We start from the raw sequence: 22429 nt of genomic DNA, 5'->3' as shown, positions 1-22429 counted from the left end.
TAAGAGCTCGGTCTAATAAAAAACACTGGCTGGGGCGCCTAGCTAGATCAAGGCGCCTGTGAGTCTTGATCTCTGGGTTGTGAGTTCAAGCCCCACGATGGGTGTGGAGCCTACTTGTAAGAACACAAAAAAACAAAACACTGGTCACTGGCATATAGGTTGAGTGGAAAGAAACAGACCAGAGGCTGTGACTAAGGGAAGTGTACTGGCAAAGCAATCACGATTCTGATCTCATGATGATCCCTGACAAAGGCTGATAAAATTGGCAAAAATGCAGAACTTCGTGGTAAACTAAGTAAGCCCTTAAAAATATTTTATTTTTAAAGATTTTATCTATTTGAGAGAGAAAGAGTGGGTGAGAGTACAAGTGGCAGAGAGGAGGAAGCAGTCTGCCCATCGAGCAGGGAGCCTGATGTAGGGCTCTATCCCAGGACTCCAGGATCATGACCTGAGCCTAAGGCAGACACTTAACTGAGTGAACCATCCAGGTGCCCCACTCCCAAATTTTTTTTAAAGGGATGATCTGATTCTCCGTAAATATATTTTTTCACCCTTGAAAAAGTTTATATAAAAGACTCATTTGTTTTTAAAAAGCAGATCTAGGGATGCCTGGGTGGCTCAGTAGTTGGGTGTCTGCCTTCGGCCCAGGGCATGATCCTGGAGTCCTGGGTTAGAGTCCCACATCTGGCTCCCTGCATGAAGCCTGCTTCTCTCTCTGCCTGTATCTGCCTCTCTCTGTCTCTCATGAATAAATAAATAAAATCTTAAAAAAAAAAAAAAAAAGCAGATCTAAGCAGGTGTGTGAAAAGTACCAAAAAAGAACCTGGCGGGCTTCCTGGGGAATTCCTTCTAAAGATGCTCAGTCCTGTACACTCACCAAACGGACTTTCTTCTCCTCTTTCAGCTGCTTCCATACGTCACTATACATTTCATCCAAACCTTGCCGAGTTTGCTTGTAGGTCTCCAGCTCAACTTTTGTATCTTGCTTTGTTATCTGTATCAAAAAGAATGCCAAGAGGAATGGTTTGCTTATGGAAGTGAGCTAATTACAAAGAATTTAACTTTTTTTTTAAAGATTTCATTTATGGGATGCCTGGGTGGCTCAGCGGTTGAGCACCTGCCTTTGGCTCAGGGCATGATCCCAGAGTCTTGGGATCGAGTCCCACATCGGGCTCCCTGCAAGGAGCCTGCTTCTCCCTCTGCCTATGTCTCTGCCTCTTTTTCTCTTTGGTCTCTCATGAATAAATAAAATCTTAAACAAAAAAAGGAACAGTTTCTTTAAAAAAAAATAAAGATTTCATTTATTTGAGAGAGAAAGAGAGAAAGTATGCGCACAAGTGGGGAAGAGGCACAGAGGGAGAAGCAGGCTCCCTACCAAGCAGGGAGCCCAATGCAGGACTTGATCCCAGGATCCCAGGACTGGGACCACCCAGGTGTCCTAACTACAAAATATTTTAAAATACACCCTAAGGATGTCTGATTGGCTCAGTCGGTAAAGTTTGTGACCCTTCATCTCAGGGTCATGAGTTCAAAGCCCTAGGTTGGGCATAGAGCCTATTTAAAAGAAGAAAAAAGGAACATTAAAAAATATGCCACAATTTTTAAAGATGTAGGATAATTTCTATTTTTTAAAAAAAGATTGTATTTATTCATGAGAGACACACAGAGAGAGGCAGACACAGGCAGAGGGAAAAGCAGGCTTCTTGCGGGTAGCCTGATGTGGGACTCACACCCAGGCCCCTGAGATCATGACCTGAGCCTACTAAGGCAGATGCTCAACCACTGTGCCACCCAGGTGCCCCTGTTTTTTAAGCATAATAGAGAAAGGCTAAAGGCTATTTCAAAAATATCTTTGGGGCAGCCCTGGTGGCTCAGCGGTTTAGTGTCGCCTTCAGCCCAGGGTGTGATCCTGGAGACCCACGTCAGGCTCCCTGCATGAAGCCTGCTTCTCCCTCTACCTGTGTCTCTGCCTCTCTCTGTCTCTCATGAATAAATAAATAAAATCTTAAAAAAAAAAAAAATCTTTGAACTCGAAGGATAAAAGCAAGCCAATAGACTTTTGAATAGTTAGGTTTGGAAAATAATTTATATTTAATTTTTTTTAAAGCAGAGTAGTACTTAGTGGGGAAAGGCCTCCATTCAGTACATCACTCAGCATGGATTTTCACTTAACCGGCATGATCTTTAGCACTGGGTGGATTTCTCTAACAGAGGGAAGCACAAAGAGCTATGGGAGTAGGGGCAGGGGGCCCAGGCCTACAGATGGGCACCAGGGGTGGCATCACAGAGGACCAGCCTGTGAGCAGAGGTTTCAAGTGCAAAGGCCCAGAGGTGAGGGAGTGGTGGTCCAGGTGGCCTGCAGGTGGGGTGAGAGGGCAAAGACGCCCCAAACAAGGACGCCCCAGTGAGGCCAGCATCTCACCTCCACGCTCTTCTCACTTCTTTCACGAATTAACTCATTTTGTTCTCTTAATTGTTGCTGCTCTTCTTGAAGTGAACAAATCCGGTCTGTTGCAGCTGAAAGCTGATAAAGAAAGATTTTATGTTCCTTAACATCAAAATTCATCTTACTGTTCAAATTAAAAGCTGATGTTTGGCATCTTCCCAACTGGCGATGGATTTCTGCATTATTTGCTATTTTGTTTTTTATTTTGTTTTGAATAGGAAATACATTCACATTAAAAAAAAAATGAGAGCAAACTAGTTAACATGGGCAAAATGTATGGACACAATGATAGGCACTTGCATGTCCAATACCGGAGAGACTGTTTAATTAATGACAGTAGGAGCGTCAAACAGACACGTAGTGAGTAAAATGTTTGCAAAGGATTCAAATGACTTGAGAACATACTCAGGGTATAATATCAACAGGAGTAAAAAAGTGGGTCATATAGAATGTTCTCACTTCTAATTAAAAAATCACCCTATGTTAAAAATGCTTAGGAGAAGTTGGGGATTATATAAACGCCAATGACGACAGCAGCTCTTGCTTAGCAGAGGGATTATGGGCTTTTTTTTCCGGAGTCTTCATTCTTTTCAGTTTTCCTAGCTGATAAGCAAAAAGATATTTTATCAGTAAAGGGAGAGTGAAAACCTTCTGGAGGGAGGAATCACAACCAAACCATTGAGGATGGGTGCTCGAAAGTCCTCTTCCTGTCCCCAAAGGAGTCACCCTATTTTCTGGCAAAGTGTGTACAAACAGGATGCCTTACAGACCCGCAAAGGGGGAGGCTCTCAGGAGAGGCGGCCAGAGAGGTGTGACCACACTTGCCTGCCTCTCCTTCTCCAGCTTCTACACACAGCCTGGAGAGAGGGGCAGGCTGGGGAAGGGGCAAGAAGATGAGAACTTGGCCTGTGCTCCTGGCATCACTCAGGGAGGGAGGTCCTGGAGCCCTGAACTCCTTGCTCCTCTTTGTCACCAGCATCTAAGTCCAAGCAGACTCAGGACCCATAACTGGGGTCTTTCAACACAAACTACTGTCCTCAAGTAAGAAACCTGAGGGCTTTAGGAGTTGCTAGCTGCCACAAGGGAAGAGGCAGGCGAAAGCCATATGCTAACTCCTGTTCCGCTCCCTGAAGACTGAGAGAACACACCCTGGAGAGAGGGACGGTTTCTCTAAAGCATGTTTTCTCTTCCAACTGTTGGCCTTTGAAGAAAAAAATAACCTGGTTGTCTAGTTTCTAAAGCTAAATGAGACCTTCCTTGAAAGTATGCCACCTCACCAGGGAGAACAAACAATCAATGTTTGTTCTAAAATCAACTAACTAATGTCTCCACATGCCAAGTGTTGTATTAGGCACATTTATATAACACAGTGTTAACTTTTACAAGGACATTGGAAGGTATGGGTTATCATCCGATCTGGAGATGAGAACCTTGAGGCCCAAAGACCTGCCTACCTAAACTGAGGCCCAGAGGCCCACCCACCCAAAGGAATCTCAGGGCCTCTGATTCTAAGCGTGGTGAAGCTGCTCCCGTGAAGCTCATCTGTGAATGCTTTCTCCTCACACAAATCTGAGCTCCTCTCATTAAAACTCTTCAGGCCTGGCCCCGGGGGGAGAGAGCAGTCAGTTCAGAGTAAGCCTTCAACTGGGCTCTCCATACAAAGACATGCTCTGTGTTTCTCCTTTGGCCATAACCTGCTTCCACACTGAGGTGGGGGGTCACATCCTGGCCCCTGTCACAGCCCTCTTCCTCCCCAGGGAGACCTGGTGGGGAGGCCCGAGCAGCCAGGGACCGCTACCTGTGGAAAGTCTCAGAAAGGCTGAGCAACCCCCCTCCTGCTAACAGGAGACAAGATGTGTCCACCAAGGAGACTGCCGGGCAGCGGGCAGCAAGCTTTCTTCCTCGGCCTCAGCCCTCCTTCTTCCTGTCCTTTCATTCTCTCTCTTCCTAGTGAGAAAGCAGAGAAAGACCAAACTGTGGGGAGACTGGTTCCATGCTCCTAAGAGGCCGAAACACAGAAGGGGTGGGCAAGGGTGACTTTTACCTCATAACAGAGTCTGTGCCTTCTGGGCAGCAGGGGGACAGACTATATCAGAGGAAGGTGGGTAAAGAGGAAGAGAAAAGCACATTCAGCACAGAAGCTGGGCTTTCCCGAGGAGGCCTGGTCTTCCCCGGGTCCCCTGGGAGGTGTTGAAACCTAAGTCACTTAGAACTGGCTCGAGGGAAGCCCTGGACAGGGTGAAACACAAACACCCTGAGGATGCAGCACTCTGAGAACCCATGACCCCCCGCCCTGTGCCGCTCAACCCAAGCTCAGCAATTCCCACTCCGATCGGCGAGCAGCTCTAGTCCGACACCTCAGTCACACCATTGCTCTTCAGCTTGGGCCATTCTGTTCTATGAACTTCAGTAAGTTACAAACCTCTTCTTGAAGTTTTGAATTTGTCTTTTCCAAGCCATCAATCTTGCTTTGAAGATCCCCAACGGTGCAGCTAGAGAAAGCAACACATTAAGTAACAGTGAGCTTCTAAAGGCCATCTCCCCAGCCCGAGAATGAGGAGGACGGATTCCTAGGTCTCCTGCATGCGATAGATATAGAGCCGAGGATCTCCAACGAACCAAGAGAGGAGAATTCTAAACACACGTGTGTGTGCGCATGTGGACACATTTACTGAAAAGCTCTCAAAGTCTTTCCCCTGAAATATGCTATCCAGGGATGCCTGGGTGGCTCAGGTGGTTAAGTCTCTGCCTTCAGCTCAGGTCATGATCTCAGGGTCTTGGGATCAAGCCCACATCAGGCTCCCCCCACAGTGGGGAGTCTGCTTCTTCCTCTCACTCTGCCCCTCCCCCCACAAAATTAATTATAAATTAACTTTTATTAATTTATAAATTAAATAAATTTAATTTATTCATTAAATAAATACATCTTTAAAAAATGCTATCCATTTCATTTTTAGCCAACTAGAAAGAAAATAGTTTTTCCCCTCCTAACACAATAGATGGGAACAAAAAATGTGCTGGCAGTCATATATCTAAATCAATATTCATAACAAGACATTGGTACTCTGGGGCTGTAGGATTGAAGGTGGTTTTTAAATCTTTTTATACTTTGCCTCGTTTTTCAAATATTCTTTAAGCCATCTGTACTATTTTCCTACTCAAAAACATGTCAAACAAATCTAATCTGATAATAAAAGTAATGGCAACAATAATGAGCAGTAACTTCCTTTTTGGATGACGTGCCAGGCCCTGTTTGTTCTAACCACTTCAAATGCATCAATTCATGTGACCCTCCCCATGATTCCAATTCTGTGAGTAAATCTTATTGCTGCCTATTTCACAGGTAAGGAAACAGGAATTTACAGTGGAAAACTCACTCATGTCCATACACCTCTGTCTGGAGGGGCACAAGAATGTGAACCCAGGTGGTCTGATTCCAGAGCCTATACTTTTAGGTAAAAGGGCTAACTGGTGCCTTTTGCCAGGGGGGTGGGTAAAGAAAGAAACCTGGTAAGGCTAGTGAATCAAGGTTCAAGCATTGGGGCGGGGGAAATTAAAACACAATGACACAAAATGAAAGAGGAACACAAACAAAAGATATGGAGGGAATAACAAGGTTTTTGTTTTTGTTTTTTTTTAAAGTAGATGCCACACCCAGTGTGGAGCCCAACCTGGGGCTTGAACTCATGATCCTGAGATCAAGACCTCTGAGTCGAGATCAAGAGTTGGCTGCTGAGGGCAGCCCTTGTGGCTTGGCAGTTTGGCGCCGTCTTCAGCCCAGGGTGTGATTCTGGAGACCCAGGATCAAGTCCCATGTTGGGCTCCCTGCATGGAGCTGCTTCTCCCTCTGCCTGTGTCTCTGCCTCTCTCTCTCTCTCTTTCTGTATCTCTCATGAATGAACAAATAAAATCTTTAAAAAAAAAAAAAAAAAGAGTTGGCTGCTTAACTAAGCCACCTGGGCACCCTGATAATTACCAGTTTTAAAAATATACAACTTCAGTTCTATTTCAACTATATAACTTAGAAAATGTCACTAAAATTTATATTTTTCTTAAAAAAATAACCAAAAAAGACCTATCTTCAGGAGAAAGAGACCTTGATAAACAAACAACTTAGGAAAAACTGAAAAGCTGGCAAAGTACTGCCTCAATAAATGTTTTGCGTTTCATGTTTTCTGTTAAAAAAAAATAAATTTTGTTTTTAAAAGTTATCTTTATGCCCAACACGGGGCTCAAACTCATGTTCCTGAAATCAAGAGTCACCTGCTTCCCCTGACTGAGCTGGCTGGGCACCCCCATCTTCATGTTTTCAAGGAGCAAATAATGCTCACAAACCAGAAGCTCTTCCTAATTCATTCTGTGAAGCTGCATAACTCTGACACCATGCCAGAGGGGAAAAACTACAGAACAGTTAGGTCAGTTTACATATTAAAAAAAATGATTACTAAAACTACGATCAAGTAGAGTTTATGCCCATGATACAGAAATGGGTCAGTATGAAAATATCTACTAATCAGATACATCCCATCAACAAATTAAGGGATAAAAGTCATGATTACACTAATAATGCTAAGGGACCTTCGATAAAATCTGACATCTGTTCCTCAGAAAAACAATCAATGAAGGACCTATCAAGAATCTTTCACAGCAACTGCCAACATCACACCTAAGGAGCTCTTGGAGCAGCCTTCCGCAGGCATGTTCTATGGCATGCTGGCTCCTCTGGCTGTTTGGCTGGCACTTGGGGCCAGGGGAGCAGCTCCCGAGGAGCAGGGCTGATGCCCACAGCACACTCTCTGAGGGGACTCAGAGCTGAAGAAGGCAATGGGTCTCCCAAACACATTTGCCTGAGAATCTCTGCCCACTCCACCAACACTGCCGCCGTCGGCTAGAGTTTCATGAAACACAGCAGTGGCTTTCCAATTAAAATGAAAAATCAAGGCATAGATGTCTGCTACTTCTCCTGAATTGTCACCAAAGGTCTATCCCGGTGGGTTTTCAGCCCTATTATCCTGCTCCAGGCACCCCAGAAGGATGTGTGTTGATTCCCAGTGGGAATAGTGCTTCCCGTGGCAGTGACTTCCAACTAGGGGGCTGAGGAGTATAGAGTACAGGTTTAGTCTGGTTGCTTTCTACACGGTCTCTACCTGCAGCAAACAAAGAACCAAAGAATTTCCAAAACTCCTTGGTCAAGAAATCATATTTCTCCAGTCTGCAACCACGAGCACAGCATGATAACCGTTCCTCTTAGTCTGGAGACAGAGTCTGTTATGAACATACGGCAAGTCACAAATGCTCCCTGAAATAGCACATGGGCATCGAGAATGAACTGTAACGTTGGAAGAAGGAGTGAGTCCTACCTTAAGTGACGGTTAAGTTCTTCCACATAATTTTTCTGATCAAGGACATCAGTAATCCTTTCATGCCTTTTAAAAAGAGCACAAGAAGAGAGAAATTCCTTTTACTCACGGCTAATACTTTATTACCATCCCCAACATGCCAGTCACCTTGAGGAAGTACCAGTGTCATCAAGAAACCAAGGGACAATCGAACCTCAGCAATAACATCTGCCTGGTCCCCATCCAGGAGTGGATGGAGAGCAAAGCTGGGCAAAGTGCAGGTAGGGCGGGCCTAGCAGCTAGGGCCTTGGGGGATGCAGAACCATCAACAGGCCTCCTCCTGCAGACCACCCCCCACAACCCGGCCCAGGAGAAAGCCATCTGGAACACAAGGTGCAAACACCTCTGGTCAGGTGCAAATGGCCCTCCCTTGAGGTGGCAGATGAAGCAGCCTTTGTCATGTTGAATGGAAAGAGGATGGCTCCAAAGAGACCAGAGGCTTTTCAAAACATAAAGCTGACCAGTCTGGGTTTTTTTTTTTTTTTTAACATTTTAAAGTTAGGCTCTTTTCCACTCCCAATTTCTGTATGTACACACAGGGGTTCATTCTACACAGGTGCTGGATTATTCAGCATGGTCAATTTTTTTCTTTTATCTGTTCTGCCCTTCACGTAGCTCTGCAGGGTAACCCACATTAGTAGTCTGTTGAACCTATATGCATAGGATCACAATGACTGTATTATCTATATAGATATGTAATTGAAACATAAAAAATTTATCAGGAATTTCTCAGGTTTGTTTACAAAGATGAAACACAGGTGACCCTTTAAAAATGCAGGGGTTAAAAAAAAAAAATGCAGGGGTTAGAGATGCCAATTCCTGAGCAGTAGAAAGTCTGCATATAACTTTTGATTCCTCAAAAACTTAACTACTAATAGCCTACTATCGACTGGAAGCCTTACCAATTATGTAATCAATTAACATATTTTGCATGTTATGTGTATTATACCACAGCCTTATGATGAAATAAGCCAAAGAAAATGCTATTAAGAAAATCTTAAGTGGAGGGGTGCCTGGATGGTACAATCAGATACGTGGCCGACTCTTGGTTTTGTCTCAGGTCTGATCTCTGGCTCCACTTTCAGCATAGAGTCAACCTGAGGTTCTTTCTCTCCCTCTCCTGTCCCTCCTCTAAAATAAATAAATAAATCTTAAAAAAAAAAAGGGAGAAAATCATAAGGAAAACGCATTTAATAGTACTGTACTTACTGAAAAAAATCTGTGTATAAGTGAGTTTGTGCAGGTTAAACCTGTGTTGTTCAGGAGTCAACTGTATAGGGAAGCCTGGGTGGCTCAGCGGTTTAGCACCACCTTCAGCCCAGGGCGTGATCCTGGAGACCTGGGATCAAGTCTCACATTGGGCTCCCTGCATGGAGCCTGCTTCTCTCTCTGCCTGTGTCTCTGCCTCTCTCTCTCTCTCTCTTTCTCATGAATAAATAAAATCTTTAAAAAAAAAAAAAAAGGAGTCAACTGTATACACTTCTCAGCATCACTCTTCTCACTCGATTATACACTGGGGAAATCCCTGTAAGTCTACTCTACCCAGTAGGTCAAATTTGTTCTTTTCTGTCTACATAATATATCACAGAATGGAATACTTTGAATGTTCCATAATTCATTCAATTATTCTCTTATTGGTTGATAATGTTTATTTCCATTTCTTTACATTAAGACTATATATGTATATATTTTTAATTTTTATTTTTAAGTAATCTTTTACACCAACGTGGGGCTCGAACTCACAACAGGATCAAGAGCCACATGCTCTACCGACTGAGCCAGCCAGGTGGCCCCAGAATGTATTTTTGCTTAAGGTTCAAGTAGGTGAATCCTCAAATTCAAGACACCTGAAACATTAATGGGATTCTCACTGCCAGATAAGGCGTGGTGCTAGGGTACCAAGACCATGAGAATCCTTATCAGAAGACATTTAAAAGACTGGTAATAGATGCATGTGGTAAAATATTTAAATACAACCCAAGGACTTACAGGGAAACTCCCTCCCATGCCTGCTTCCCAGCCTCTTCCCCACCAGATAGCCACTGTTGACAGGTCTATATGCTACTCTAGAAAATGTCCATGAGTATGGAAGTACAACATACAAATATGGATATATATTCTTTATCATAACACAAATGATAGCATGTTATACACATAGCTTGCTTTGTTCACTTTTCTTTTTCCCCAGAATAGCTCCTTTAAAAAGAATGCTCTTGGGATCCCTGGGTGGCGCAGCGGTTTGGCGCCTGCCTTTGGCCCAGGGCGCGATCCTGGAGACCCGGGATCGAATCCCACATCAGGCTCCCAGTGCATGGAGCCTGCTTCTCCCTCTGCCTATGTCTCTGCCTCTCTCTCTTTCTCTCTCTGTGACTATCATAAATAAATAAAAAATTAAAAAAAAAAAAAAAAAAAAAAAAAAAAAAGAATGCTCTTGGGGTGTCTGGGTGGCTCAGTTGGTTAAGTGTCTGCCTTTGGCTCAGGTCATGATCCCAGGGTCCTGGATCATGCTGGGCTCCCTGTTTATCAGGGAATTTGCTTCTCCCTCTCCCTCTGATCCTTGCTCCCACTTGTGCACTCAATCTCAAATAAATAAAATCTTAAAAAAAAAAAAAAGCAGAGGCTCTTATTAACAAACATGAGGGAGAGCTACACGTGGTATGAAGAGATATCCAAGACACAGCAGGATCAAAGAACAACTCTAAAGGCAACTTATTATGTATATATAATAGTACCACCCTATTCATATTCATTATATATTTATATATGTAAACCATAGGCAAATTATACTGCCGACAAATATATACCTGCAAGGCATTTAGAAGAGCTGTGGGAGGAAACACTAGCAGCCTCCTCTTAGGGAGGAGCCAGCCTGGGATTGAGCTGGGGGGGGGGGGGGGGGGCAGTGTAAACGGGGACATTTCACTTGTCCAGTCTATTCGGCAAAGCTCAATCCCTTGCATATGGGAATGCTAATGTATTACCGCTGTAACTCAAAATGCCTGATGAAAATGAAAACGTCAAACAAAACAGAAACAAACGTGGCGTTCTTTGCCAGAATTTCATTAAAAATGGAAAGAGCAGCAGCCTGCAGTGCAGTACTTATACTTACTCTTTGCCACCATCAAGATCCTGCACATCCTTAAGGTAGAGGGAAAAATCAATCACTCCAACCTGGTTGAAATAAAATGTACAAGTTTAAATAAAAGAAATTTTCCCTGTTTTCCACAAAATTTACATCTTTAAAATTCAGGCCATTTACATTCCTGTCTCTTTCGTGCAAACATTTAGTTGAGCTACTCAGCTCAACATAATAGCAACCAACTGAACCAAGAGGAAACCAAGAGAAAAATAACCCAACTACCTTCTAGAAGAAAAACTTATTAAAAACCAGAATTTAGGACAGCCCCGGTGGCGCAGTGGTTTGGCGCCGCCTGCAGCCTGGGGCATGATCCTGGAGAACCGGGATCGAGTCCCACATCGGGCTCCCTGCATGGAGCCTGCTTCTCCCTCTGCCTGTGTCTCTGCCTCTCTCCTGGTCTGTGTTGTTCATGAATAAATAAACAAAATCTTAAAAACAAAACAAAACAAAAACAAAAACAGAATTTAAGGAGAATATTCTGAAATTTCACCCCCTTGTCAGGATTTATTCAACAATCAAGTTGCTGACAAAGATCAGCAAAGTTCTTTGGGTGCAAAGTTATTTAAAAAAAAAAAAGGGGGGGGGATCCCTAGGTGGCTCAGCGGTTTAGTGTCTGCCTTCAGTCCAGGGTGTGATCCTGGAGTCCCGGGATCAAGTCCCACGTCGGGCTCCCTGCATGGAGCCTGTTTCTCCCTCTGCCTGTGTCTCTCCCTCTCTCTCTCAGTCTGTGTCTCTCATGAATAAATAAATATTAAAAAAAAAAAAAAAAAGGCCTGGATTGCTAGACTAAGGGGTAAGTAACCTTAACTGACACTCTGCTCCTTCCTTCCCTATACTCTGGGTAAAATGATCCCCATCCCATTTTCCAGGAGGACTTCTGTGCTGCTGTGGAGAATGAGGGACAACCCAAATGCTTCCCATCAGAACATCAAGGGCTCTGTCCAGAAATAAAGCACTTGAGAGAGAATGAAAGTCTGGTCCACCACCACCATCCACTCCTGTGAGAGTGAAGTCACTCCTCCTTGAAAAATGGGAACACTGGGTCCATCATTAGAGAGCTACTTATCACTCCTGTAAAGGCTGCATCACAGAGCACAAAGAACACTCAACATTGATGTATAATGCCATAAAACCAGCTCGAGGAGAAAGTTGTAAGCCTCAGAGTGATAGGTACAGCATTAACACTTTCTAGTAACACATTTTTAAAAAAGGATTTTTATTTTTAATTAATTTTTTAAAAGATTTTACTTATTCATGAGAGACACACAGAGAGAGAGGCAGAGACATAGGTAGAGAGAGAAGCAGGCTCCATGCAGGAAGCCCATTGTGGGACCCCAGGATCACACCCTGAGCTGAAGGCAAACACCCAACTGCTGAGCCACCCAGGCTTCACCCTAAAAAGGATTTTTAAATTTATTTTAGAGAGAGAGAGGGTGTGAGCATGCATGAGCACAGGGGGAGATGCAGAGGGAGAGGGAGAATCTCCAGCAGACTCTGTGCTGAGCACGGAGCCTAGGCGGGGCTCAATCCCCCAACCCTGAGATCATAACCTGAACCAAAACCAAGAGTCGAATATTCAACCAACAGAGCCACTCAGGCACCCCTACAGTAACACCATGTATGTTAAAGCCAGAGCCACAGCTGATGGTCTCTCCAACTTCTCTGCTATACCTCCAACCAAACTACATTCCCTACCCTTGAACCTGAGCAGCTTTATAGTGTTCGTCTTGAGTAAAAAGCAGCAGAAATGATGCTGTGGCTTCTGCTGCCACATTAATGAAGGCAACGCAAGCTTCTTCCTGGCTTTCCCTAGAGGGGCATTTGCCTTTGGAGTTCTGGGCTTCCCTGGAGGAATTCTGGGCTTCCATGGAGGAATTTTGGCTACCCTGGAGCCACCACGCGGTGGGGAAAGTGGAGAAGACCACATGAGGACAGAGGTGCCTGAGAAGCCTCTGCTGTTCCAGTCCCACTTTTTCAGCTGGGAAGACACACAAGCAAGACACGAAGCCTTGGGGCACCTGCATGGCTTAGTGGTTGAGCACGTCCCTTTGGCTCAGGTCATGATCGCAAGGTCCTGGGATTGAGTCCTGCATCAGGATCCCCTAGGGAGCCTACTTTTCCCTCTGCCTGTGTCTCTGCCTCTCTGTGTCTCTTATGAATAAATTAATAAAATCTTAAAAAAAAACCCGAAAAACAGGAAGCCTTCAGCCATTGTTTCCCTAGCCACCAAGCTGACAGTAATCATGGAGCTCTTCTTCATCAAGAAGGCCCAGTCAACTCCCAGCTGTGAGAGACTGTGATGGCTCCTGGTTACCTGGCTGGTACTTCCTTACCCAGAAATAGGGGCAAGAAAGGATTTAATCTGAAATGAAATCTATGAATAAAAACGCATAGAAAAAACATAAACGTCTCTAGAAAGATTCTCCCCTCAGTTTTTATCATTATCTATGGGGGCGAGTAGGATTGATAGGGGCAGTGTGAATTCCACTTTTCACTTGATAAACTTTTTTTTTCCCCAACAAGTATACATGTCTTTTGCAATAAAATTAAATAATAAAAATAAATAAAAGGCACCTGGCTGGCTCAGTTGGTGGAGCAGGCAGCTCTTGATCTTGGGGTTGGAAGTTCAAGCCCCATATAGAGATTACTTAAAAATAAGATCTTTAAAGAGAAACTAAATAATAAAATTTAATAAAAAAGAAATACCTTTTTTGAAATACATTTTTAATTGCAAAAAAATCCTCAACTACAGAAAGAAGGGGGAGTTAACACTCAAAGTAGACATTCATGATCAGAAAGCAAATAAAGCCCTTCTCCCAAAGCAGAACTGATCAATAAAAGCAAGAGTTGGTTCTTCAAATCCAACATAATAGACAAAACTCGGGATCCCTGGGTGGCGCAGCGGTTTGGCGCCTGCCTTTGGCCCAGGGCGCGATCCTGGAGACCCGGGATCGAATCCCACATCAGGCTCCCGGTGCATGGAGCCTGCTTCTCCCTCCGCCTGTGTCTCTGCCTCTCTCTCTCTCTCTGTGACTATCATAAATAAAAAAAAAAAAAAAAAAAAAAAAAAAAAAAAAAAAATTTAAAAAAAAATTAAAAAAAAAAAAATAGACAAAACTCTATCAGGTTATGATCAATATTTAGCAAGGGCACAATACTGCAAATGAGAAAAGTGAGACTTTAAGCTGTAAGGGAATACTGTCATATAACTAATAGATCTGAGTGAAATAAATGACTTCTGGAAAAATATAAATGACTAAAAAACTGTCCTAAGACACAGGAAACCAACATTGACCAAGAAGTAAGTAAAAAAATTAAAGTGGTCCAAGAACCAGGATCAAAAAAAGCATAAAGCTGAAGAGGTCATACCAGGAAAAAACCTTGAAAGAAAAAAATAATCTCTAAACAGTTACAGAAAACAAAGAAAAGAACAACGTTATCCAGCTTATTTTATGATTAATACAATTCTGACCCATGAAGGGAAAAAGGAGTGTAAAATCTGGGCATATGTTAGAACAACAACACACAACGGCCACTTTGGGTTTATTTTAGGAATGCAGGGGTAATATCACAATAGGAAACCTATGAATGAATTCAATTATATTTATGGGTTAAAAGATATGACATTTCGGGATGCCTGGGTGGCTCAGTGGTTGAGCACCTGCCTTGGCCCAGGGTGTGATCCTGAAGACCCAGGACTGAGTCCCATGTCGGGCTCCCTGCATGAAGCCTGCTTCTCCCTCTGCCTGGGTCTCTGCCTCTCTCTCTCTGTGTGTCACTCATGGATAAATAAAATCTTTAAAAATAAATAAATAAAAAATAAAAATAAAAATGTGGGGCACCTGGGTGGCTCAGTTGGTTAAACATCTGCCTTTGGCTCAAGTCATGACCTTGAGGCTCTGGAATTGAGGCTCCCTGCTCAGGGGGGAGCCTGCTTCTTGCTCTGCCCCTCCCCACACTTCTGTGCACTCTTTCTCTCTCTCTCAAATAAATAAAATCTTAAAAACAAACAAACAAAAAAAACCCCAAATGAACGAAACAGCCTACTACTGTCATTTTCTTTTTCTTTTCTTAAAAGATTTTATTTATCTATTCATGAGAGACACAGAGAGAAAGGGGCACATAGGCAGAGGGAGAAGCAGGCTCCATGCAGGGAGCCTGACGTGGGATTAGATCCCGGGTCTCCAGCATTATCCCCTGGGCTGAAGGCGGTGCTAAACCGCTGAGCCACCTGGGCTGCCCATTTCTGTCATTTCTGATGACTCTTCAAAAGTTTACTCAAGATTGTCTCTAAGTAATGGTAATAACAGTAAGTAACAGTACAGGATTAAAAAAAACAAACCTCAGACCAGGGGGCCTAAAAACCTCCAACAGCTTCCTGACGTTCCAGAGACAAAAGGATGGCCTTTAGCATGGCACGGATAGCCTGAAAACTGAGCCCAGCTTCCACCTACGTGTGCCTCTGTGCCTTGGCCCAGACTTCCCCTTCCCCAGTGTTTCCCCCTCTGCCCTGGCATGGCACCTGGCACAGCCTTCAAGCAAACACCCTCTGCCATCTGCCCCTGAGAAGGTCCAGCACATGTCCACAGTCCTGTGTGAAATCCCCAGCCCAATGGAGGCATTCTACCTTGAGCCAAGATTCCCGTCCTACCTGAGAATCCAAGTCTTCTCCTTTTAAGCAGAGATTGGCGTCAAGAACATTAAGTCCCACCAGCAGACCAACAATCACCATCCCTTCTTCCTCCATCATTAATGCCTCAGGCTCATAGAACTCACTGAAAGAGATGGAAACAACAGGCTCAGGAACGGGTGTTCACCACCCCCTCCCCCCGACCTGCCCTGCCTTTTTTTTTTTTTTTTAAAGATTTTATTTTATTTTATTTTATTCATGAGAGAGACAGAGAAAGGCAGAGACATAGGCAGAGGGAGAAGCAGGCTCCCCGGGGGTGGGGGGAGCCTGATGCAGGACTTAATCCTAGGACCCTGGGATCATGACCTGAACCAAAGGCAGATGCTCAACCATGGAGCCACCCAGGTATCCCCTGCCCTGCCTTTTCACCTCTCAGCCACCTTCACCAGATGCCACAAACTCCCTGATATCTTTTACTTACTGCCTTCTGCGTTTTATCTCCCACCCCTGCTTTGAGTGCTGCTATTTCTTCTCTGGCTTCTTTTCTCTTCCTGCGGCTGATGATAGGCTCCTCCCACCTCCAGTCTGAGGCTGACTCTTCCATCTGGACCCTAGACCCCAGTCCTTCCTATCTCCTCTTGGCTCCTGTGTTCCTGATCATCACTCTGCCCCTCCTGTCCCCACTGGCGTCTTCTTCCACACTGCTATGAACTATGTCTACACTCAAGTGAATGGGAAGAAGGATCCCATACTGCCCCCCACATCCAAGAATGAAACCCTTCCTTCTTCCCTGTGTTCCACGGAGCAACACTGGCTGCTCTGACTTCACTTCCCAGTTGCTTCAACTTTCGTAGTGTGGCTCCATCCCGTCTACTACTGCTCCAGGTCACCAATGATGTGCTTGTTTACCCATTGTATATGTGTGTGTGTGTGTGTGTGACTGCTGAGAAACTCGGTGTCTTAAGGGTTAGTTCATCAGGTTATGAGGATGTAAGGTGCAGCATAGGGAATATAGTCAATGGTACTAGCATAACTTTGTATGGTGACAGCTGGTAGCTACGCAACACAACAGCGTAGACTTGCGGAATCACTCTGTTGTATTCCTGATGCTAACGTAACATTAGATATTGACTACACACTTCAATTAAAAAAAGAATTAGTTCACTAGAACACAATCTGTACCTCAAAGTTACTCAGTGTGATTGTACTCAAAGCACAAGTATACAAAGTATTTGAAGAAGTGTTTGAAATCTGTATTTATCATGCAAAGATACATTCAACAATAAGCTGTAACTTGAAAATGATGAAAGATTTTGAGTGGCAAGCCGTATGTAAGATATTTTTGACTCAATCACACGAAAAAATGAACTCTAGAAAGATTCCTCCCTTACAAATTCTCATATTCTCGAAAAAATCCCTTTTAGGATTATCTTTGCTTATATATATTTATTAGTATCAAAAATGAATTAGTCATAAATTCCAGGGACAGCCAATTAGTCATTACTGATGCTGAGAGAAAATTTTACAAAATGGATATGGAATCCTAAAATAGGTACTATTATAGGTATGTTCCCTTACAAAAAAAGCAGGCTTTTATACTTTAAAATTGTCCACTGCATCTAGTTTTAAAGTCATTTGTCCCCCATGTCATCAACAAATCCAATATGTACATTTTGTTGAAGCTTAATCAAGTAGGCTGTCAATTACTGAAATGATTTTTCAAAATGAAAATATGAAACTTCATTCATAATGACTTTCAGATAGCCATGCTGGAAAATGAAACTCTTTAAAAACTAAGTCATAGGATGCTCACGATGAACAGTAATTCGAGTAAAAGCTGTGTATGCTGTACACTCGTTTTAATTCAAAACAGTCTCCAGAACTATGTTCTAAATATTTACAAAGCAAAAGACAAGCAAAGATGGGAGGTAAAATACCTTAAGAGATGTTTATTGTCTATGAGCACTTTCAGATAATCTGCCAGTTTCTTTTGCATGAGTGCAAGATACAGCCAGGCTCTGCCTCTTCCCACAGCTGTCCTGGAATTTAGAGAATTGAACTGTTAAGGCGTAACACCAAAACCCCTCAAACCCCTCGGTTATCTAAAGAGATACACATATCCCAGCATGTACACGTGTGTTAACGCAGGGACACCATAAGAATAGCAGCTTTGGGGCCTGGGTGGAGCACAGTCTGGGAAGGTCCAGAAAACCACTTTCTGAAAACCTCTGGGTACGGTTTGAATTTTGTATCATGGACATGTATTTTTGGTTGGTTGGTTGGTTTTGACAAGAGAAAAAAAAACTCTTAAGCCACAAAAAAATCTGATTTCTGGAATAAACACAATTAGATAAAACTTTGCATGTATTCATAAAATTTCACAGGAGGCCAGCAACAATCTGGTTAGGTCTGTATAATGGATAAACATTTCTTTAAAAAATTAGTACGTAGGGGATCCCTGGGTGGCTCAGTGGTTTGGTGCCTGCCTTTGGCCCAGGGTGCGATCCTGGAGTCCCGGGATCAAGTCCCGTGTCAGGCTTCCGGCACGGAGCCTGCTTCTCCCTCCTCCTGTGTCTCTGCCTCTCTCTGTCTCTATCATAAAAAAAAAAAAAAAATCTTAAAAAAAAATTAATACGTAAAACAGTGTTGAACCCTCACATTTCTAGGCATTAGCTCAAAGATGCAGTTTTATTTTTAGTTGTAAAATACACAGAATATAAAATTTGCTTTTCCTTTTTTTTTAAGATTTTATTCATTATTTAAGACACACACAGAGAGAGAAGCAGAAACACAGGTGGAGGGAAAAGCAGGCTCCCTGCAGGGAGCCCAATGTGGGACTCCATCCAGGACCCTGGGATCATGACCTGAGCCAAAGGTGGACGCTCAACCACTGAGCCACTCAGGTGCCCCTAAAATTTACCTTTTCATGTGTACCCTTCATTAGTACATTCATGCTGTTGTGCAACCAATCTTAGAGATAATTTTGCAAAGGCACGCATCAAGAGAAAACAAAAAACTTCCCAACTGTAGAACTAACAGTGCTTGAGAAAAGAAAGACTCTATTCTAAGCAGAATGAGTGTATTTAGTATCTTCATCAAAGGGAGCTGTGGGGGTTGAGGGCTTCAGAGCCAGGAGCATCTAATCCAACTCCATCAATACAAAAGGCTTTGAAGCCCCTCCTCCCCCAAACAAATGAGGTTAAACCAGAGTAAAAAGGAAAGGAAATAAAGTAGAAAAAAGAAAGATGCTGAAAGTTGGCACCATGTGGCGAATGGATGCAGACACTTGCAGCATGCCAGCCATGTAAATCGGCAGCATGCCTTGAGCTGGCGATTTGATGGGGTTATCAAAATCCTACATCTAGTAATGTGTACTAAGGAAATAATTTAGGATGCACATGTATATATGTGTGGCGATGGTCTGCACACTCTCTGGATAATGAAAAACTGAAGACAAGCAGAAAGCCCAAATTGCAGTTAAACAAATGAGCTATATAAATGAATGCCACGCAGGCACCTCAAAAATGATGTTGTGGGGCGCCTGGGTGGCTCAGGTCATGATCCTGGGGTCCTGGGATCGAGCCCCACATCAGGCTCCCTGCGCAGCTGGGAGCCTGCTTTACCCTCTCCCTGTGCCTCCTTTGCCCCATGCTCTCTCTCAAATAAATAAAAACCTTAAAATAACAACAAACAAAAAAAACTGACTTGAAAACAATGAAAAATTTGGGGTCATGGGGTCATACTGCAAAAGATATTTTCATTTCAATTAGGGGGACTAAACGCCAGACTAGAGATTCCTCTCAGGATGCAAAATGCATCCTGCAAGTTTCAAACAACCCTTCCACCCCCCAAAACACTAGTCATAACCTCCAAAATAATGTCAAAATTTCAGGTTACTATTTAATGAAAGAGTGAAAGAAATACCTCTCTCACAGAGGCTATTCCTCTGGAGGCCTCAAGAGAAGGGAACTACTGTACATTTCCTTTTTGGCGACAGAGGAGGATTTCCATACCTAAGCCTATCACTTGTGCACAGCCACAGAGCAACGAAGGGAACAGAGGTAGTGGGGTTTAGTGGACAGTAAGCTCTTTGTTAGCATAAGACTTTGAAAATGCCTCCCATGCATAACTGGAAACAGAGGTCTGAGGGTAGGAGAACCAGCCCAGGTCTGCTCCAATCTGGACACGCCAGAACTCCATCTCTACTGCTTCACTCATGAGGGGGGTGAGCTGGTCAGAAGGGTTGGGCAGCAGGACCACAGAAGGAACTGCTGAAACAAAGCAGACTTGGGGAACTGAGAAGTCAACAAATACGTATATGAATGTTGTCATGGTGCGAAAGGCTTTTGCCTTCTGTGGTACAGGCCCGAGGGCTGAACTACGGACAGGGACAGAGGTTCAATTTCATCGAGAAGACTGCACAGGGCTCCATAGCAATGGAGGTCAGTGGGATTTAGAGGATTCGAGCTTCCTGGCTCTACCATTCCCTTGCCAAGGGACCTTGGGCAGGTTACTTAGCTGCTCAGTGTCAGTTTCTGAACTTATCAGTGGGGATGCCAACGGCTTTCCTGGAGACTCTGTTGTGTGGGTTTAAATGAGATCCTACAATGTCCTTAACACAATGCCTGGCACACGGCAGGCTCTTGGTAAATGCTATATTACTATCTGAAGATGGAACAGGATGGCTCTACAGGAGAAGCATCAGAGACTGGACAGCGCTGTCCCCCTCTGGGAGACTGAAGAATGAATGCTCTTCTGCATGGGCCCAAGGATCTCTACTTCCCCCTCTAAATGCAGATTTCATGATGACGCCTTGTTTATAGTCTATCTTGTTTTTTTTTTTATTTTGAACCTATGCATGGGGATCCCAAGGGCAAACCCAGACATGGCAAATGATTTGTCAGACTCAGTTTTTCACAAATGTCCCATGTCTCATAATCTAAAATCTGGCCTGAATTATATTATTCAGAAAACTGCCCAGATGCATCCAAAGCATGGATTCCAAGAGCATAATGATGACCTCTTTTACTCTTGTAATTGCTCCTCAGGTGACATCTTTCCTTTTTTTATTTTTTTAAAATATTTTATTTATTCATGAGAGACACATACAGAGAGACAAAGACACAGGCAGAGGGAGAAGGAGGCTCCCTGCAGGGAGCCTGATGTGGTACTTGATCCCAGGACCCCGGAATCATGACTCAAGCCAAAGACAATCGTTCAACCACTGAGTCACCTAGGTGCCCTTTTTTTTTTTTTTTTTAAAATAATCTTTATGATCAACATGGGACTTGAACTCATGATCCTGAGATCAAGAGTCAAGTGCTCTATGGACTAAGCCAGCCAGGTGCCCCACACTTTTTCAAACTATACAACTCATTTGACATATAGGAATTGCTGTCCCCATTTTAAAGATAATGAAACTGAGGCTCAGGGAGGGGCAAATCTTGACTCAAAATCCTGAGGATAATGAGCAGCAGAGCTGGGACTGAAGTTTAAGTGGAATATGGCTCATGTTACGATTTGTTCTAAATCAGAAAAAGTTTTTATCAGCAAGGAATTGAGAAATTGGTAAATACGAGGGAGTTTTTTTAAACATTAATTCAGTGTTAACTACTTCTCACTCACTTTAATTCTGGCAGATTTCTGACACTAGTGGCTATATCTGCTGCTTCTGGACAAAGTTTCTCCACCAGCTCCAAAGGACCAAAGAAAGATTTATTTTGGCCAATAAAACTCTTCTTAACTAAAAGGGAAAACAAAAGTGTTATTCATAAGAACAGGTTGTAAAAATGTCCTCAGGCACCCACAGTCTCTCCCAAAAGCCAAATGGACAATTCACAGCTCTACTGCTAATTCTGAGTTAGTCCTGGGGACTCAAAGAAGTTAACAAATGACCTCTCCTTTCTCTGGTGACAGTGTTTCTGTGATATCCTGACTATGCTCTTACTCCAATGAAATAAAACAAGTATATATGTAAACGTATACAGCTTGTAGAAATCCCTCCCCTTTCTAACTCCTACCTGATACCAACATCAGTGCTGGATTTCATATCAGCACCACCATCTCTCATCTGAACTGCTGCCAATAACCTAGTGGGTCTCCATGCTCCTAATATAGCCACCCCCTCCCTTCACAATCTCTTCACACACGTGCAAGTTCTTTTAAAAATGTAAGTCAGGTCAGTTTTCCTTTGCTTAAAATCCTGCAGACATATATTTAGAATAAAATTTAACTCCTCACATGACCTATAATGGCTTATATGATCCAGCCTTTCCTCGCCTGGCCAACTGGTTTCCCTGACCTCATCTCTTTCCACTTTCCCCAGAACCCACTGGCATCTTCCTCAAACCAAACTTGGTCTCACCCAGAACTTCTGCCCACCTGTTTCTCCCCACCCCTGCAAGGTATGCTCTTGCCCCAAATTTCTGCACAGCTCTTCCTCCTTTAGGTCTCAGCTCATAGTTCACCGCCCCCTCCCCTGCCCGCCCCAGCAAGACCTCCCCTCTCACTATAGCCAAAACCCTTGCCGCTTCTTTGGATGTGTAGCATTTTGTAATTAAGTGTGTTTCTGGGTTTATTGTCTGTTTGGTCCCTTAGAACTGTGCTGTCTGCGAGAGTCACTGGCCACATGTGCTCCTGAGCACCTGAAATGTAGCCGGTGCAATTGCGATGAGCTATGAAACAACACATGGTGGGTTTTTAAGCCTTAGTAGAATAAAGTAGAATTTAAAATATCTCATCAATAAGGCTTTTAAATACTGCTTCAGTGTCAAAATCATAATATTTTGGATATACTGGGGCAATAAAATGTGCTC

At 43.5% G+C, this 22429-nt stretch overlaps 1 protein-coding gene across 5 annotated transcripts in view; it reads right to left on the bottom strand.

The window, feature by feature from the left end:
- Nucleotides 1-22429, bottom strand: part of RUFY1 (RUN and FYVE domain containing 1) — a 60597-nt gene that overhangs the window by 26388 nt on the left and 11780 nt on the right. For all 5 annotated transcript variants that reach the window (XM_041760971.1, XM_041760972.1, XM_041760973.1 and 2 more), the window contains exons 3-10: nucleotides 21240-21357; nucleotides 17552-17653; nucleotides 15636-15759; nucleotides 10955-11016; nucleotides 7807-7872; nucleotides 4869-4938; nucleotides 2423-2524; nucleotides 878-994 (exon numbers count right to left, since the gene is read on the bottom strand). In XM_041760971.1, the coding sequence (XP_041616905.1) occupies nucleotides 878-994; nucleotides 2423-2524; nucleotides 4869-4938; nucleotides 7807-7872; nucleotides 10955-11016; nucleotides 15636-15759; nucleotides 17552-17653; nucleotides 21240-21357 (761 nt within the window). The remainder of the gene's footprint in view (nucleotides 1-877; nucleotides 995-2422; nucleotides 2525-4868; nucleotides 4939-7806; nucleotides 7873-10954; nucleotides 11017-15635; nucleotides 15760-17551; nucleotides 17654-21239; nucleotides 21358-22429) is intronic.

Source organism: Vulpes lagopus, chromosome 7 (assembly GCF_018345385.1).
Source record: "Vulpes lagopus strain Blue_001 chromosome 7, ASM1834538v1, whole genome shotgun sequence".
NCBI lineage: Eukaryota > Metazoa > Chordata > Mammalia > Carnivora > Canidae > Vulpes > Vulpes lagopus.
The sequence above is the reverse complement of the archived record's forward strand: the minus strand, read 5'-3'. Positions and strand labels throughout refer to the sequence as shown.